This window comes from Astatotilapia calliptera, chromosome 23 (genome assembly GCF_900246225.1).
Source record: "Astatotilapia calliptera chromosome 23, fAstCal1.2, whole genome shotgun sequence".
NCBI classification, from domain to species: domain Eukaryota; kingdom Metazoa; phylum Chordata; class Actinopteri; order Cichliformes; family Cichlidae; genus Astatotilapia; species Astatotilapia calliptera.
In genome coordinates, this window is record NC_039323.1 from 5,962,718 (window position 1) to 5,982,082 (window position 19,365).

Below are 19,365 nucleotides of genomic sequence, written 5' to 3' on the forward strand. Positions count from 1 at the left end.
GATTTTATAGTGGGCTTTGTGCAGCCCTTTCTTCAATCCACTGTCTGAAACAAGTAGCTTTCACTCCTGCCTCATATAAGCCTGCCTTCTTCTGATTGGCTGCCCCTCGTTTGACTTCTGCAAATAGCACCAAGTGCTTGAGGGCACCACTTCCTCTCTTTGCAAGTCTGGAATTACTGAAAAAATACTAAATACTACTATTTTCTCACTATGCTTTAATAAAAAGTTGACAAGCTCGGCTAATTTCCGATCAACTCTGTGCCATCTGCCCTTTCAGACACAGCCATGTACAACACAACGCTGGCTCCACCCGAGCAAACACCTAACACACCACCAGGTTAGTGCAATACTCACCTCACTTACACTAATAATACACCTATCAGTTACAAAATCTGTGGCAACACCCAACGACATTGGTCTGAGCATTTGGCAGTGATAATGAATGCACCAACACAGCATGCAAACTATCAAGGGTTTAACTTACTGATGTCTCTTTGCTGTTTTCTTATTCCAATCAATGAAAAGCAATTGAGATTTATTATTATTTGTTTACTTCCATGTTTCATTTGCATTTTACAAACTGATTTAAGCAGGTTTTAGATATGCAGTGCCGTAAATGGATATTTTCACAAAATTAATGTTAACTAACCCTCAAAAGCAGGTCCGTCCAGCTGTCATAGGGTGAAAGGCCTGGGCTGGTCTGCAAGAGCACACTCCACTTCAAAATCTTCAACTCTTGCCTCTCTCTCTGTTTCACTGCAGAAGATGACCCCACACACAAAGTAGATGACAGCAACACCCGCATTCTGATTGGCTGTTTAGTGGCCATTATCTTTATCCTTGTAGCCATAATTGTGATTATGCTGTGGAGGCAGGTGTGGCAGAAGATGCTGGAGAAGGTGAGCACACGGTTTGTGCATTTCAGCTGAAGCTTTCTTCTGAGAAGTGATCAGTTCTGTTTCTTCACCTCTATATCTTTTATTTCAGGCCTCTCGTCAGATGCTGGATGACGAACTAACTACTAGTTTGTCAATACAGAGTGAAACACTGGGCTACCACACCCACAACCAGTCGAATACAACCAATGCACAGGAGTCTAATTCCACCTATGAGCACATCTTTCCTCTCGGTCCAGACTACCAGGAACCTTCGCGCCTCATAAGTAAGCTGCCGGAGTTTTCACAGAGAACAGAAGAGCCCAGTAAGCAGGCAAACACGGGTACTTACAAATTCAAATGTATTTTTATTCATTTGCACTGATTTATAGTTACCATGTTGCATTTCAGGTTCGACCAGCACTTCTGCTTCTAAATCCACTGCCTCTTTTGCAGTCCAAGATGGCGTCCCTCACTACGCAGAGGCAGATGTTGTAAACCTACAAGGTGTAACTGGAAGCAACACCTATGCCATCCCTGCAGTAACTATGGACCTGTTGTCAGGGAAGGATGTTGCTGTGGAGGAGTTCCCACGAAAACTGCTCACATTTAAAGAGAAGCTTGGAGAAGGCCAGTTTGGAGAGGTGCAGGTTACAGCTTTGGTTACAGCTTTGCATAAGATAAAACACAAGTCACGTTTTGAATCGCACTCTCCCCGCTCCCTGTTTCTCTTCTAGGTCCACCTGTGTGAGGCAGAAGGAATGCAGGAGTTTATGAATAAAGAGTTTTTGTTTGACATCACAGAAGATGAGCCCGTCTTGGTGGCTGTGAAGATGCTCCGTTCAGATGCCAATAAAAATGCCAGGTGTGCCGGTGCTTCTTGTACCCTTTAAATGAAATGAAATTGCAAGCGTACATGTGAAGTTTTTATTTTTCTCACCTTTAACTTGCAAATTGTTTTCCATTGGAAGGAATGACTTCCTTAAAGAAATAAAGATCATGTCACGTTTGAAGGACCCCAACATCATTCGCCTCCTAGCTGTGTGCATCCACAGTGACCCTTTCTGCATGATCACAGAGTACATGGAGAACGGAGATCTCAACCAGTTCTTGTCCCGCCACGAACCAGAGGGACATCTTGCTCTGCTTAGCAATGCACCTACTGTGAGGTAGGAAGGGGGCTAATATATGCAAACACATGTAAACATGATTTTCAAGCAAATTATATGAATATTTATTCTCTCTCCTCCCCAGCTTCAGTAATCTCTGCTACATGGCCACTCAGATAGCCTCGGGGATGAAGTACCTATCCTCACTTAACTTTGTTCATCGAGACTTGGCCACACGAAACTGTCTGGTGGGCAAAAAGTACACAATAAAGATAGCTGACTTTGGCATGAGCAGAAACCTGTACAGTGGGGACTACTATCGCATCCAGGGCCGGGCAGTGCTGCCTATACGCTGGATGTCATGGGAAAGCATCCTGCTGGTGAGGACTTCCTGCAAAAACATCACTTTATTCAACCGTTACTGATAAATTGTAAATTGATATCTAATTAAACTTTAGTAAATACTTAATTTAGTATAAAAGAAAACAATTATATGATAATTCATATACCATAGATTGTCGGTTATTTTTATGACATTATGTATAAAATGTTTTATAGACATGATATACTGTATTATTTTTTTCTACTGACACTGAAACAAAAATTTAGTATTTGTTGATACATGTTATTGTGATTGTTACTCATCAGTGTTGCCAATTTCAGCTGAAACAACAATCGTGTGATTTACGTCACCAACACCTCATCTGTCTACTTATCTGTCTAATGCTCTATTTATTTGTCTACTTGTAAAACAGATAGCAGATAGCTTTCAAGTCAATTACTGATTAGTAAACATTATCAGTTTAAATGCTGTTATTTGTACAGTGATTATTAAAAAGTAGAAAAAAAACATGTTTGCAATCTTCTGCTTTGCAGGGGAAGTTCACCACAGCCAGCGATGTTTGGGCCTTCGGGGTGACCCTGTGGGAGATACTAAACTTCTGCAAGGAACAGCCCTACTCTCAGCTCACTGATGAGCAGGTGATAGAAAACACGGGAGAGTTTTTCAGGGACCAGAAACGACAGGTGAGGGCTGCCAGAAGCATTTTGTCATTGTTTCTTTTTAAATAAGAAAAATGTAGTTATTATCAGCATTTTTGAACAAAACAAAAAAATAAGAAATTAAACAAACTGTTTTACGACAAAGAATTCAATTAAAATGGGAAAAACACAAATGAATGAATGAAAAGGAGTTAGCAGAAGCTTTATCCTATTCTAAAGGAAAATAAATTTCTCACTGGATTTCACCAAACAAACACCAAGTACTACATACCCATACCTTCACACAGTAGGTCATTTATGGAGATATTAGGGAATGATGATGTAAATGTACTAGTTTTGATATGAGATATATTTAGTTTGGTTTCAGATATTTATTTCCATATTGTTTTAATGAGCCTTCTAACAAAATGTTGTTCTCTCTTATTCACAAAAGGTAGCTACAGCAAATCGATCTATATATTCGATTTAGCATATTTTTTTTACACCAGATGCCTCCTGACACAATCCTTCTATGGATTTGTGTCTCCTCGTGAGCTAATGGAGCCACTAGTCTAAAAATCACAGCTGAAAATCTAGTTTGATACAATTCTTTCTAATTTCATAAATTTGACTTCATTTTTTTATTTGCCAGTGTCAATCAACACCTCCACAGTGTATTTCTTGTTAGCCATAAACTTCTATTAGTTCCATTATTACAGCCATTGAAGTGAATGTGTTTGCTCTGAACCCAAAGTGTAAGTTATTTAATAAATTGTATTTTTCAATTAAAGGAAACAGCTAAACAGTCTAAAGTGCTAAAACAGTAAACTCTTTTGATTCCCTGAGTTAATATCTCATCCATATTGTGCAGATCTACCTGCCTCAACCTGTGTTGTGCCCGGACTCGCTCTACAAGATTATGCTGAGCTGCTGGAGGAGGAATGCAAAAGAACGGCCGTCCTTCCAGGAGATACACAGGGCCATCTTGGAAATACAATCTTAAGCCAGTGCAGTGTTAAAGACAGTGATTTCCAGTCTGCTCATCTCTGGAAGTAAATGAAAATATGGCAATAACAGCAGACATTATCCAGGTTTAAGCTTGTCTCTGTAGAGTAACAGGGTTGGGGGCACTATGTACTACCCAAAAGAGTGAGTGTGTGTCAGTTATTAGCAAAAACAAGTTGGCTAAGATGTTTTATATGCATACAAATATTCCTCAAAAAAACAGTGCTGTTTTATACTACGCTATTCTTCAAACATGCTTAAGAACATGACCTAAGGCTCTGACTCATGTCGATGAAGCCTAATTTAATGTAGCAAGTGACATTTGGCACTTTTGAAAATATATTTTAATTGCATTTGTTAATGTTGGTTTAAATTTCCTATGTTACAGCAATTTTCATATTGACAACAAAACTAATGCAACTGAACTCTCTAGTGTTTTCTCTTGGAAGACTGCTTGAATGTAGAGGAGGAAAGTCCAGAAAAACCATCACTGTTACAGTTCATCTTATCTCAAGTATCTAATCACCACACATTTAGATTGACGAGAATAACAAGGAAATACCATCTTTTACATCTCCTTGACGTGGTTTCAACATTAAATGTATATGACTCTGTATTTTAAACAGATAATTCTAAATCTCAAATATCAATATTTTGTATTAGTATTTATATGTTAATATGTGTTTGTTCCGTTGGTTTTGTTTGTGCATTAATATGCTCTTTATTTGGAGTATTGTATTTGATGCAATGCAATAATTCTCTAGGTTACATTTTGGATTTCTACATTATCTTTTATCCTGCTGCAAACTGTTGAGTTGATCATACACTAAGCTCTAAACCATTGTGATTGATAATCGATGAGATATTGGAAGATGCTTATCAGCAATCCAGGCCGCGTTGGTTCAACAGTATGTGTTTACAGTCAGTGTCATTGGAAAGATGTTACTGAGAGTGCTGTGGATGTTGAACAAATGACAGAGAAAATAAGTCTTTTTTTGAAAGCAGATTAAATGTAGGTATTCATCCTAAATGGTGTGTTTGACAAGAACCATAAGATGCCTATGAGTGAACGCTTTCACTGTAGTTTATACAAGCAAATGAAAAATAAATATCTGATGAGTCATCTACAGATTTAGCTTTCTGCAGTTGGCTTTTTCTTCTGTATTATTTCCTCTTCGATTTGTTTGTTTGTCCACGTCTGTGCTGACTTTCAGATAGTTTAACTGTGTTTACAGGCTTTGCTTTTGCAGGTCTTTGTCCCTCTTTGTAAATCAAGAGAAAGCTCAGATCATTGCCCTTTCAACTTATCCCTATCTGGGCAAAGACATTCTACAAATTAAATCTGATATTTGGTTTAAAGATACATTTGTGAAGCTTGCAGATGTTCTCACAAGACAAAGAAAGCATTTCATGGCATTCTCCATCAGCTCAGTGCAGGCAGATGAAGTCCTAATATGTTGAGATTCATTTCATCTTTGTACTCAAATGTTTAAGTGAGAATATTTTATATATTTCTGTAAGCAAAAGTTGTTCATTAAATAAAAATTAAACTGGAAATTGAATCTGTTTGAGAGCTTTTGTCTTATTCATGAACAGAGCTGAATATTTCATGCTGTGTCTGAGTGGGCTGTCCCTAAAGATGATCAGCTGACAACCATGTGGATCTTATTGGCGGAGTGCTGCTACAGCATCCAATCAGAACTCAGAGGTGGGGCGAAAACTGTTACTTCACAGATCAGGAAATCATTCTTAGGACTTTGCACGGATCAACTGACTTAAAAGAACATTTGGCAGCAAATGTAGTTTTCTATATTGGCAGTTTGAAGTTAACAGGATGAATAAGGTGATTTTGGTAACAGGAGCCAATAGGTAATCACTGTTTTTGTTTTTTAAATGATAACCTTCAAATCAGGAAACTTTATATGTTCAGTGAACTTACTACTAGTTATATTACAAAAATGTTTGACTAAATGTCATTTTTGCAGTGAATTTAATCCACAGTATTAAACAGTAATACTGTAGTAAAGTATTGTTGTAAGTAGTAGTAGTAGTAGTAGTAAATACTAGTAGTAATAGTAATATGGATTTCCCTGCAGTGGCATTGGCCTGGCACTGTGTGAGCGTCTCCTTTCAGTGGACACAGAGGGTCTCCAGCTTTGTCTGGCCTGCAGGAACATGCGCAGGGCTGAAGCTGCTCACTCAGCTCTCCTCACCTCTCACCCCAAAGCCCAGGTAGCCCTGCTGCAGGTGGACACCAGCAGCATCTCCTCCGTCATTAGTGCTGCACAGGAGGTCAAAAAGAGGTGGGAAGATGAACTCAGAAACACAGAAATCAAATCTGTACTTGATAAATCATCACTGATCACCAGTTATGCTGATAGTTCTTTATGTGCTATAGACAACCATTGTTTGTTATCTGCAGGTACGACCGGCTGGACTACCTTTACCTGAATGCAGGAATCATGCCAAATCCACGGTTTGATGTAAATGCCTTTTTCAAAGGCCTCTTTTCCAGGTAAACTAGTAACTCTAGATGTGCCTGAATCCTCAATTTTATCTACAGTGCATCACAGTTTCTTTATATTTCATCATCTTCAACTGTGTCCCATGCTGCATTTCTTTTGCCTCAAATTTCTATAAACCTGTATTGCAGAAATGTCATCACAATGTTTGCCACCGGTGAGGGCATTCTGACACAGCAGGATGGTGTTACCCCTGATGGCCTCCAGGAAGTTTTTATGACAAATCTCTTTGGTCACTTTCTTTTTGTGAGTCACTTTTGTAATTTGGTGTCTGAATAATCTTCATATTTTAGACAGATCTGCTCATAAAATATTGTACTGAGATGTGCTTTGTCATAGTTTTCTGAAGGAAGACTAATTGCTGGTCGGTTGTCCTTGATGAAACAAATATAGGTGATACTGGATCTGTCTGTCACTTAGCAACTATGCTCATTAAAAATTAACAGCACATACTGCTCTAGCCATAAGGTCACAGCAGGTAATATTCTGCTCACTTTGCATTTTCGGCTAAATTGGGGCTGCCATCAAAGTAACCTTTTCAAAGTTCTTGTTTAAACTTTCAGCAATTATAAAACAGTCTTCAGTGCGCTTAAGAAAACTGTTCACTCTCACTAAAAGTGAGAGTGAACAGTTTTGGTGGAATCTTCTTAAAATGCTCATTCAGTTTCTTTAAAATCTACATAGATTAGCCACAACATTAAAACCACTGCCAGGCAAAGAGAATAAGGCTGATTCGGCACTGGCATTTATGTGGAGATTAGTTTGGCACATTCCTCCCATAGAAATGTTTTTGTAGACCAAACAGAGACAGTAATGACACCCAAAACAGAACTGGCCTTCAACTGTAGGACTGTGCACATTGTCAAACCCCCAAAACTGCTTTCGAATGCTTAAAAGAACAGAGTCCAAGGCCTTCAAGATCAATAACTAGAACAAGCCCAGTCAACCCTACAGCCCACTGGACCCTAGGTTCCACTGCCCATACTATTTTGTTAAAGTTATTTTGGTTACTTATATAATATCAGCTGGTTTTAGTGTTATGTCAGATTGCTGCATAAGCATCCAGTTTAATATACAGATGTGTTTAAGTACATGCAGTAATCTCATCTGTTCTCACACAGTTCACCCAGTTACCTTGGGTTTAGCTTCTTTTTTGGACAAACTGCAGTGCAAGTTTTAATTTTATCTTTCTGTGATTTTGTGTCCTGCTTTTAATGATAAAGGTCAGGGAGCTGGAGCCAATGCTGTGCCGTGCAGGCCGGACCTCCCAGCTGGTCTGGACCTCCTCTAGTAATGCTCATCGTTCGGCCTTTAGTCTCGAAGACATTCAACATAAAAAAGGCACTCAGCCTTACAGCTCTTCCAAATATGCCTCTGACCTGCTCAGCCTCACACTCAACACACACTACAATAAACAGGTCAGCTCATGCACCTCACATGCCATGACTGACTCACACCAGAAATTGCATTTCTTTTTTTAAGCTCCTAATATTTTGATGAAAGTGACCCTGGTGCTCATTATTTTTTTAGGGTTTGTACTCATCTGTGATTTGTCCTGGTTTTGTGATGACCAATCTGACCTACAACATCCTGCCCTCCTTCCCAGCATTCCTCTGGACACTGTTTACGCCTATCTTCTGGCTTGTGAGTGACACAGTTGTTACAAATGCATAGTTGGGTGTTTGGCTCTATCTGAGATGTGTATTTCTTTCAAACTCACAGATAAGAATGTTCACAAACACTTTCACATTGACACCTTATAATGGAGCTGAAGTTCTGGTAAGTAAAACAGAAATTCACACTTCCAACACACAGTTCAGGTGAAATTCATGTTCTCAATTCTGTTCTTATTTTCAGTTTTGGTTATTTAAACAAAAGCCTGAATCGCTGGACCCATATGCAAAGTATCACAGCTTAACATCTGGGCTAGGGAACAACTACACACAGCCCCGTAAGGTACGGCGGGTAAAAATTTACATTAAAAACTAATGTTGAGTCAAAACAGTCTGTAATGTAGTTCCACATATGTCTTCTGTGTCTCTTCACAGATGGACATTGACTTGGAGACATCGGAGTCTTTGTATGAGAAATTACTGCAGCTAGAAAGAGAAGTAAGGAAGAAACTGAAGGACGAACAAAAGGAAAGCCCACCGTGATCCCCCAAATCCTGCAGGATCATCTTGATGCAGATCACCCAGTTCTGGATGGAAAACATTTTATTCCCGTCTCACAGGTCTCCTAGGAGGATTATGTGCTCTGGCTGTCAGAAAAATAACACACCTCTACCTGTCACAGCAACCTGCAAGGCTGAATTTTAAGTGGGAACTGATGAGTGTGGTGCATGTTGTGACAGCACACATTTTCATCTAACAATACAAATAAGCACTGCCTGTTGCACTAATTCTTATTCAGAGACTTAACAAATTATCAGAACCTACTAACACAGCTACTAACACAGTTTTGGAGTCTAAATACACAGAAATAAATGTGATCACCACTATGCATTTTCTCCACTTTCTCCAATCTGGTTGTTAATCCCATGGTCCTCACGGCAAAACGCAGTGCAGTCTGACAGCAGACTATCTGTGTCTTCCCAAAAGTTGATATAGGTACTTCGTGTGAGCCTCTCGGCGGTGTACGGAGGTGCCGGCAGGTGCGCACAAGCGCTCTCGAAATACCTCTCCGGAGGATCTGGGGCAGAAACCCAGCAGCCATCTCCGTGTTCCATTGTTTGGTCTCCAGTCTCGCACTCCTCCTCTGCTCCGCTCAGTTTCGGATTGCAAAAAGCCCAAACCATCCCGCAGAAATAGATGAAAAACGTGCCCATGACCATAATCATGAGCGCGTAGGACTCTATCATAGCTTTGGTGACTGCGGACGTCATTTTGCGCATATGCAGGAGTTACTGAACGGACTACCGAAAGTCTGGTCGCGAGGGGGAAGTCAGCAAAAGTGGCATCACCGTTCGAGCTGGACCACTCAGAAACGCGAGACAGATATAGGAAGAAAAAAAAATTCCCGGACGATTTAAAGTCGACTATTATGGGAGTTTTTAAGATTCTCAAAATTTCGATATAAACAGTTACTGTTTTTTTGTTTTTTTAAGACTACCGAGGAGAACCAGCAACAAAACATCAAGCTTCTGTTTAATGTGTGGTCTTGCTTTGTGTTCGGTTGTCTTTTCAGCCACTCACAGTATTACATATGCCTATTTAATATTTGCTTATTGGCTACAGGGTATATATATATATATATATATATATAATCATACATGAAGCACAACCAAGTTTCCAACTACCACGTGGCACTGCAAAATATAAATGCACATAAAAGTGCAGGAATTTAGAGATCATTTATAACGTGTTTGTTTAATGAAAATATTACAGACAAGACAACATATTAAATGTTGAAACTGGAGAATATTTTTTAAGGTATAGGTTGTTATTTTTAATTTAATCCCAGCAACACATTAAATAAGACTGAGACTGGTGCATGTGTTTAGTCTTACATCATACTAAAACTCTAAATGTTTTCATTTTCTTGATGATGCATGATGCTCAACTACTCACTGTCTCCTTATTAATGTGTCCGTTTCTCAATTTCCAAGTAAACAAATACAATATATCAGAACCAGAAACATGGTGGTGAAAATAACTCATTCTGTGCTGTGGAACAGCTGCTGATTAAAAGAAAATGTCACAAAAATGTTGCAGATCATCAAATGCATTTTAATATTAGACAAAGATAATCTCAGTGAATACAAAATGCTGTTTTTAAATGATCATTTCATTTATTAAGGGTTATCCAAACATTCCTGCGCCCATGTGAAAAATTAATTAGTCTCCTTGTTAAATCATGAACTAACTTTCTTTAACCACATTTTTTGTAAAGCTGAGTTCATTTTCACCAACCACACCCAAGCGGGATTATCAGGCCTATTGAATCACTTAAACAGAACCTGTCTGACAAAGCGAAGTAGGCTAAAAGATTTAAAAAAACAGCACAACATACCACAAATTAAAGAAACTCAGGAGCAGCTGAGAAACAAAGTCACTGACATCTATCAGTCTTGAAAGTCTTGGAAAACCATCTCTATGTCTTTGAGACTCCAACAAACCACAAAGGGACCCATTTTCCATAAATGGATACAACTTGGAACAGTGATTACTTTTAAAATTGAGCTTTTCCTTCCCACTTTTCCTTCTCAATGTCAAAAACATTTATGGTGGTGGTAGTGTGATGGTCTGGAGCAACTTTCCTGCTTCTGGACCTGGATCACTTGTCCTAACTGATGGAATCATAAATGCTGCTCTCTACCAAACAGTCTTAAGGGAGAATGTCTGACCATCAGTTTATGTTCTGAAGCTCAAGAACATTTGGGTTATGCAGCAGAACAATCTGAAAACCATTAGCAAATATACTACTTGAATAGCTCAACTAAACAAGAACAAAATGAAGGTTTTGTCAAAATCTGGACTTAAATCTGATTGCATTTTGTTTTGCCATGACCTTAAAGAACATACACATAAGGTCAGGCCATTTATGCCTGAAAACCCTCCGATGTGACTGAATCGAAACAATTTTGCAAAGAGGGTTGGGCCACATGTCCTCCACAGCGTTCTGAAACACTTATTGCCAGTTATCACAAGCGCTTGATTTTGGTTCTTGCTGCAAAGGGTGGCACAACCAGCTATTAGGTCCAGGGGGTAATTACCTTTTCACACAGGACCAGGTTTATTTGCATAGCTTTCTTAGACTAATACAATAAAACATCATTTTAAACTGATTTTTATATTCACTTGTGTTATGTTTGTGTAAATTTTTTTTTTTGATGATCTGAAACATGCAAGTGTGACAGATACGCAAAAAAATAAGTGATCAGGAAGCAGAAAAATAATTTTTAATTGTAGCCCTGTGTTACAGTCTTAAACCACCACAATGCATTTTTGTATAGCACTGTTTGCAGGTTTCCTCACCTACATCAGGCAGTGCTGATAAAGCTATCTCTAAATACAAATGTGAAGTGCTGTTTATACTTGCAGTAGGCTACTTGCCAGCTTTAAATGGGGGCTAGGCCCCGATATTGTGCGAATGCTTGTTCTGAGCTGTACTAACATACCTATACTCTGTATATTAACTCTACCGTAAACTTAAACTTTAACAATTTAAGTGAAATCTTTTACCACTTCCTTTTGTTTTCCAACAAAACTATAGTGCCTCTATTAAGAGGAGCACCTGCTGTTTCCCTTCGAGATATGTGAGGCAATATATAATAAGCCTGACCAAATATTTGGGCCCTCATTAGTGTGGAAACCAGTCTGCAGTGCTTTTCAAGACAGTTTCGAGGACTGGGGACATTTCTGAAAAGTCAAAACAAGAGCACGCAGTGTAAATGAGGGCACTCATGCTTTATTTTACAGACTACACCGGATAGCAACACTAGCCCCTCTTGCATTGTGGGTAAACGAGTTTCTTCAATTGCCTATCAGTAACCCAGTCTAGTGATTTGATCGTCCAAAGAAACTACACACCCCACCCGCGCCAACCCAGAGGTCCCGGATGTCTATCGCGCCGGAAGAGAAGACGGTCCTTTCCCAGCCATCTTGTGGCTTCACCTAGCGAAGTGCTCGCACCAAGCCTCGTAGAATCGGAGGAAAATCCTGCTGAAGGGGCGCCATCATGCCCGGACAAATGCAAGAAGGTTTTGGCTGTGCCATAACCAATCGGTTCGACCAGTTATTTGACGACGAGTCGGATCCGTTTGAGCTGCTGAAGCAAGCCGAAGTAAAGAAGAAGAAGGAGGCTTCTGCCCCTGGTGCCGCCAAGACTGCAGCCCAGGCTGCCAAGCAGCCTAAAAAGGAGTCTCAGAAAGAGAGAAAGACCCCCTTGACCGATAAGAAGGAGGAGACCCAGGCCGTCCCGCTCAAGAAAGATGGTAAAATATAATTTTCACGTTTCATGTCTCGCACAGTTAAAGCAGATGCTTAACATTGAGCTAACAGGCTAAGCTGCTTGATTACTAGCTAGCAATGGTTCACAAGCCACCCTCCCCGTGACATGCGGTCCACATGGCTGTTGTGTGCCCCTGCTGGCTGTCATTTACCCGAACAATGACATTTAAACAAACGTGTTCTGCAGTGGGATCCGTTGGGCTTAAAAAATTTGCTGCCCGACGTGTTTTGGCTTGCCCTCCCCCCTCCAGTGGGCCTTGTTGAGCGGGTAGAACCTGAAAGCCTGACTGGCCGGGGGTGTATCTCCGGGTTTATACGTTTATGCTTGCCACGATGGGCTTCCAGAGACCCCCACTTGTGGCTGAGCTGACCCAGAAAGCAGTTTTTAGGAAGCAGTTAATTATTTTAAAAATAAAAGAAACATATCTTTCTGTATATTAATGGCAGGCGCTTTAAGGAGAAGGAAGTTTAGCACGTGCAATGATTGAAGTAACGTAATATGAGTACATGTGTACGCTCGTGGCGGATCGGCAGGTGGATTGGACCTCGGAGCCTGCACTGCTCTCGCGCGGATGAACCTCGTGGTTGTAGTGTGGGGCGTGTTAAAGCACAGGCTCTTAACCCGCCACTTCCCATTGGCACATAATGCAGCCGCGATGCACGCGGTCGACGTACATTCACAGCGCTTGTATCTCCGGTTTCCATTTCCCCCCAGATATTTAATTGTCATATATAACATCATGTATAGTTAACAAGTCATTCAATATATTTTTGTTTTACAACTTGTTTGTCTTAAATTTTCCAGCGTCAGGATTTGACCTAGTTCCAGGAGGTTAGTTTGCCATTATCTTCACTTCAGGCTGCCAAGTAGGCTCATATCTGTTTGCAAGAGAGAAGATGAGACAGGTGCGCTGACTATGGTGCAACCAGCTGCTCCTGTGTAGTGGTGGATGTCTATTTTGGTAGCTGGTGAGTTAAGCAATGGGTGGGTGGTGTTGTGTCACACTGGGTCAGTGGCAGTTAGATGGGCCATACAGGGTTAAACACTGTGTAGGTGTTAATTCACATGGCTGGCCTGTGAAAGGAAGGAGTAACGAGTGATTAAGTTATCAGATGGCTTTCCAGGTTAGAAAACAAAAGTAGGTCAACTTCCTTTGCATGTTAATTGGAATTATTTGCTCCACTTAAACACAACAAACACATCTTCTTTGTCTTTTATCACACTCGACATTTGGTCCCAATCTGTCACTTTCACTGCTAATGGTCATCTGATCCTCCTGTTGTGGTCAATCCTAGGTGCTGGAATGAGGAGGATGGGCCGGAAGCCGGAGGGTGAGGGGTCCAGACCCCAGGGCGGCCAGGGAGAAGGACGCCCCGCAACAGACAGACGGCCAGCGGACAGGCGGCCACCTCGCCGCTTCGAGAGGCCTGCTGGCGACTCTGGCGAGAAGCCTGAGGGTGGTGAATTTTCAGTGGAGAAGTGAGTTTATTTTCTGAGCAGACTAATTTCCAACAGGGTGTCTTCTGCTTTCACAAAATAGTTGTCATTATTGGGTGGGACTACAACTGTTTAGGCGTTTTTTACCATGATAAGAGACTGTAGTCTTGCCCAAACTGCGGCAGGCACATATATTTTATTGTCACAAAAATCTGTGTAGGAAACTGAAAAAAATAAAGTCATCTGCAAATCAACTTTTAAGTAGCTACTATCAGGATTTTTATGAACCTTTTAAAAAAAATCAGTTGTATGTGCAGTCCCACTCAGTTGTATGGAGTCTTACAGGGAGCTTTAGGTCATTGCTCAGCTGATTGATTCACTTTCATATTCTCAGTTTTTGTTTACAGCAGGCAGCAGGAAAAGGAAAAACAACAAAAAAACCAAGCAAACAGAAAGCTTAGCACCAAGCAGTAGACACAGTTAGCTGTTCAGGACTCCCTCAGGAGTTTGTAGAAACCAAAACCGGAGATAAGAGTGTTATGTTGTAATGGTGAAAACTTGTTTTTACTGCCCCCAACTGGACAATAAAAATGTTTTCCCCATTGGCTAAGGACCTTGGCCAGACTGTGATTGTAACAGTTGTTCTGCATTAATTTCTTTAGGCCCGTCAGCGACAGGCCAATGAGGGGACGTGGTGGCGGTAGGGGAGGCCGCGGAGGCAGGGGTCGCGGCATGGGTCGCAGCGATGGCTTTGATTCCCGAGGAAAACGTGAATTTGATCGGCACAGCGGCAGTGACAAATCGTAAGTAATATTTTTTTTTTTCCGCTCACTGTTCTTATATATCGCTTCATTGAAATACCCTTAATGCATCTGGTTTTAAGACCTTTGTGTGTGTTGTGATGCAGTGATCATGTTATGATCCTGGCTAATCCAGATGTTGTTTCAGTAGTTTGAAAGGAGAAGAGAAGCGTGGTGGAAGTGGATCTCACAACTGGGGCACCGTTAAGGATGAACTGAAGTAAGTTCTTACTTTAGGAACAGAAGAAACTTCTGTGATAGTTAAATAACACCTTTACGCTTTGATAGCGATAACTCTCTCGTCTGCAAGAGATACATTAAATGATCTATTAGTATGCCATTCTTAGGTGACACATGTGCTGTTCTGGGTAAAGCTTACTAAAATTGATGCATGCAGAGCAATCCTCATTTTCATGGCTTCCCTGCCCCTCCTTGCAGTGAGCTTGACCAATCAAACGTCACTGAAGAAAACCCTGAAGGAGAGGAGCATCCAGCTGCCGACTCTGAGAACAAGTAATTTTTTTCACCTTGCTGTGTTCCTCAATGAGACTTCACTTTCACTGTGAAAAGATTCACAACTTTTGATGTGCATTTTGTAGCCACACATGCACATCCATACTAAATCAGTTACACTGAAAGACAGTGTTATTAATTCTAACGCTTATCTGGGTGTGTTCATGTTGAAGGGAGAATGAGGTTGAAGAAGTGAAGGAAGAAGGCCCCAAGGAGATGACTCTGGATGAATGGAAGGCCATGCAGGACAAGGACCGCGCCAAGGTAGAATTCAACATCCGCAAGCCCAACGAGGGAGCTGATTGGAACAAAGGATTTGTGCTCCACAAGTCCAAGGCAGAAGTGAGTAAAAACAAAAGGTCTGCTCTCGGTTGGAGAAATTATTTGTTGCTACATTTTAACAGGTATCCAGTATTCAAGAATTATTCTTCCAATGTAGTATATTGACACTTCCAAAATAGGTGAGACAACAGCTTAGCCAGGAATTAGGGAAGATTATGGAAACTCCCATGTGTTGGAGGTTATGTTAAATATTCTTTCTCCGTGAGATGAAACTGACTTTAATAGTGTTGCACCGGTGCAAAAGGTTTTCATGGCTGCACTTCAAAGTCAGAACTTCAACATAGAACAGGAAGTAGTTGTACTTATCAGACAATGATGCAAGTTTTATTTTTGCAATATGCCTTTAAAAAAAAAAAGTGAATCGGAGTGTTGTGCAAAATTGTATTAGCCAGTATTCACTTTCTAAGGCAGTACTCCATCATAGGATTTTCAGTCAATGTGCAGAACATGTCACTAAAACTGGGTTTCACATTATAGGTGTGAGTCATAAATTTTTAACGGGAATCGACAGGATGTTTTTATATTAACTGTATTATCTTATTAAGAGATTTGAATTTGTTGGTGGAAGCACATTATTTTGATCAGTGTGTTAATGTTGGCTTGTGTCTTTGTACCTGTCCACTGCAGGATAAGAAGGGTGATCTGATTGAACCTGAGGTTGATGAGCCGAAGGTAAAATTTCTACAGTTGCATGTACTCTGAGTATATGAAATCCAGACATGCATGCTAGCAGAACATTTATGTTGCAGATATACCAAAACAATAAAACTTAATTTTTAACCCTTGTTTTTGTAATTTAGGGAGATGATGAGCACCATTGCAGGAAGCCAGCCAATGACATTACGTCACAGCTGGAGATCAACTTTGGAGACCTGGGCCGTCCGGGCCGTGGACGTGGTGGACCACGTGGTGGCCGTGGAGGTGGAGGTGGAGGTGGTCGTGGCCGCGGCGAAGCCACCAGGCCAATGCGTGGTGGAAGGTCTGACAAGGTATGGGGCATTAAGCACAGCTTAGTTGCTGTTATATCAGCAACAACCAGGTTTATGCGCAGGAAGTTGGGATGCACAACACGAAATGTTTAAATTACCAGTGATTCTGATATTTGCTCTTTTTGTCATATAGAACGTCCTTTTTTATAGAAGTGGTACAGCCCTTCATTTAAAGAACAGATTGCCCTCTGCTGTTAAATCATTTTACGACTGATGGCAGTCAATTTATTTCTGTATTATTGCAGTGGACCATTTCCATTAATCAGTCATCTTTTCTAACTTGTACTTGTTGTCCACCTTTTCTAACAGTCATCTACGTCTGTGCCAAACGTGGACGACCCAGAGGCCTTCCCAGCCCTGGCTTAAGCCATGGTTGCTAATCCTCAGGCCTACAGGAGCCTCCTGAGCACCTCCACTACGAGGCTTGCATGTTCCTGGATCCTTCAGCAGAGTGAACCAATGGAGAAGACTGTCATTTACTATGACACTCAATGTGAGGACTGAGTTTTACCCAATAAAAACAAAACGAAGATGGAAAAAAAAAACAGAAATTAACAAAAAAAACAAAAAAATAAAAGGACTTCTTGCTACTCTGGAGCAACTTATTGGTAGAGGTTTTGTACTTGGAAACAAAGTAGCAGGGATGTTTTCATACAGTATTTTTTTCAGAGGTTATGCATTGTCCATTGATAAATTTTTGTAATTGCTGCTTGAAAATATGCATTTTGAAAGAGTATCTTTAGTGTGGTGTGTGCCATTGCTTTCTCGCTTTAAACTAGGCACTGTGGAGCTCCAACCCAAGCTCATAAGCTCTGACACACCAGGTATTTCAGATGACGTTACAGCTTCAGTCATTGAGATTTATGGATTTTTTTTTCTTTACCACTGGGATATTGTTTTATATTTTGTACAGGAGGTCTATTCTTGTATGATCTTCAGCCTGTAAATCGTAACTATTTTCATAGATTCTTTCAGAGACTGTATTTCACATGGTGCAAATAGGATGCACCTTGATCTTTGGTCAAAAGGTGCTACCTATCTTTGAATGCATTGATGAAATGGCGCCTAAATCTGAATTTAAGGTTCTTTTTGTACTGAAGATGTTTTGAAGGAGTAACATTAGGTCATTTTGGAGGAGCACGCTGGTGATGACTCTTAAATTTGCGCTGATCATGAAACTTTGGTCAGGTGAATTTATTAGCTCAAAGATATTTCACATTTTCTCGTTACTTGTTATTTGAAGTGCAATCCTTGGTCTAATGCATCTTCCTCCTTGCCCATTTCATCTTTGATCACTGGCCATGTGCGAGTCAATTAATGCCTTTCTTTTTACTTTAGAGCGATAAGGGGAGGAAGTGTTTTTACACAGTTGAGATTTGACCCTCTCCAACTGTTTACACACTCCACTCTGGTATCCTTTTACAGATGTAAACTCAGCCCAGCTTCAGTTTGTTTCTGCAGTCTGTTCTGTGCTGATATTTTCCTCCACTGTTGACTTGCCCTGTAGCTTCCACAGTGGCACCACTGCATAATTGCTCTGAAAGAAATACAGTTGTCCATTGTGTGGAACAACAGAAGTTCTCTACAAATGTGTGAATTCTAGCCCTGCTATTGGAGACCTCTGTCGGTAAATAAAGGTGGTCGATAAATTTTTTTGCATTGTCTTTTCTTTTTTTTTTGTCCTGCCTGCACAAAGGCACTATTATTTTACGCTTTTGCTGTACATTTCTTTTAAATTCCCTTTTGACCGCATCACTTTTTAAATGTATGCTACCACTGTGTTCAATTAGGGGGACCTGTTATGATATCTAGCTGTTTTTTCACCTTGCCCTACTAGGCTAGTGTTGCATTGTTACTCTAGTCATTTGACTTGCGCTGGACCTTAGTGTAGCCCCTCAGTTTTCTGAAACAACCTGATTTCTTCACTCCTTTAGGCCAGTTTTGTCCTGAAGGTTGGCTTTTGCAAACAAAAGATGTGAACAAATTGGCTGCCTGTGCACAGACCCAGCGTGGTGTCTGGGATAATCATTTGATGCTAATTTGCTGAGATGAAGCCAGAAGTCCTTATAGTCTGAAACCAAACATGTAGATCAGATTGCATCCTGTATTTTTGGCTCTGGAGTTACTATTACATACAGAAACATTTTTAAAACCCTGACCATGTTTGAAATGAGTTTGTAGAGAGATACTTTACTTGTCCCTGAAGGGAAATTGTTGCTACTGCTTTTAAAGAATGCAGTTTGTTGGGGAAAGACAGCTTTTGTGTTTTTGCTGCAAGTGCAATACTCAGATATTTGTTAATGATATTTGTTAATGATGAGCAGACTTTCAGCTTTAATTTGAGGAATTTAACAAAAGTATTTCATTAACTGTTTTAATAAATAATAGGCCCTTTTTTCAGAGGCTCAAAATTAGACTGCTTTAAATCTAAATAAATAAATTAAAAAAAAAAAAAAATATATATATAGATATATAGATATAAAAAATAAAAACACTCCTCCCTTTAGAGATTCTGCCAGCAGCTTCAGTTACTGCTTATGTGGGTTCTTTTGCATTTAGTAAGTGGAAGGCATACTCTACAATAGAATAGAAAGGCCCTTTACTGTCATTGTCCATGTACAACAAAATTGTGAGTGCTCAACACCAGCTGTGCAGGTTTAAAATATAAATAGTAAGACAGCAAGAATAAACAACAGGAAAAATGTATACAAAATAAGAGGTAGGCTCCATTAGAACAGGTTGCAAAGTGCTTGGTTTAAGATGAGATTCAATTCAGTTTCCTTCATATAGCAGCAAAGAACACGGAAAACCCCAACACTCATATAACTCACCTTATAAGC

The 19,365-nt window shown here is 40.2% G+C and overlaps 3 protein-coding genes across 10 annotated transcripts in view; all 3 read left to right on the forward strand.

The window, feature by feature from the left end:
* The window catches only part of ddr2a (discoidin domain receptor tyrosine kinase 2a), a 31,201-nt gene extending 26,100 nt beyond the window's left edge, over positions 1-5,101 (forward strand). Inside the window, exons 9-17 of one of the 5 annotated variants that reach the window (XM_026159490.1) lie at positions 278-337; positions 763-899; positions 988-1,219; positions 1,332-1,519; positions 1,613-1,740; positions 1,847-2,044; positions 2,130-2,364; positions 2,861-3,010; positions 3,837-5,101. In XM_026159490.1, the coding sequence (XP_026015275.1) occupies positions 278-337; positions 763-899; positions 988-1,219; positions 1,332-1,519; positions 1,613-1,740; positions 1,847-2,044; positions 2,130-2,364; positions 2,861-3,010; positions 3,837-3,968 (1,460 nt within the window). In that variant the 3' untranslated portion in view covers positions 3,969-5,101. Of the gene's footprint in view, positions 1-277; positions 338-762; positions 900-987; positions 1,220-1,286; positions 1,520-1,612; positions 1,741-1,846; positions 2,045-2,129; positions 2,365-2,860; positions 3,011-3,836 lie in introns of all 5 variants that reach the window. The other 4 variants (XM_026159489.1, XM_026159491.1, XM_026159493.1 and 1 more) reach the window with 4 other exon arrangements.
* A 566-nt stretch (positions 5,102-5,667) lies between these two features.
* hsd17b7 (hydroxysteroid (17-beta) dehydrogenase 7) lies at positions 5,668-8,992 on the forward strand. The gene is made up of 9 exons (XM_026158840.1): positions 5,668-5,839; positions 6,067-6,273; positions 6,393-6,485; positions 6,624-6,738; positions 7,716-7,910; positions 8,023-8,136; positions 8,215-8,271; positions 8,350-8,448; positions 8,541-8,992. The coding sequence occupies exons 1-9, from the start codon at positions 5,805-5,807 to the stop codon at positions 8,646-8,648; spliced, it is 1,023 nt and encodes a 340-aa protein (XP_026014625.1). The 5' UTR covers positions 5,668-5,804; the 3' UTR covers positions 8,649-8,992.
* Positions 8,993-12,022: 3,030 nt separating this feature from the next.
* serbp1a (SERPINE1 mRNA binding protein 1a) lies at positions 12,023-18,178 on the forward strand. Of its 4 annotated transcripts, none has more exons than XM_026159010.1 (9): positions 12,023-12,427; positions 13,740-13,923; positions 14,544-14,684; positions 14,833-14,901; positions 15,120-15,194; positions 15,365-15,536; positions 16,164-16,208; positions 16,337-16,525; positions 16,835-18,178. In XM_026159010.1, the coding sequence occupies exons 1-9, from the start codon at positions 12,172-12,174 to the stop codon at positions 16,889-16,891; spliced, it is 1,188 nt and encodes a 395-aa protein (XP_026014795.1). In that variant the 5' UTR covers positions 12,023-12,171; the 3' UTR covers positions 16,892-18,178. The 4 variants fall into 4 exon arrangements, with proteins under 4 accessions (XP_026014795.1, XP_026014793.1, XP_026014797.1 ...); XM_026159008.1 differs by having other exon boundaries at positions 12,024-12,427; positions 14,830-14,901; XM_026159012.1 differs by having other exon boundaries at positions 12,025-12,427; positions 15,368-15,536.
* The last annotated feature ends 1,187 nt before the right edge of the window (positions 18,179-19,365 follow it).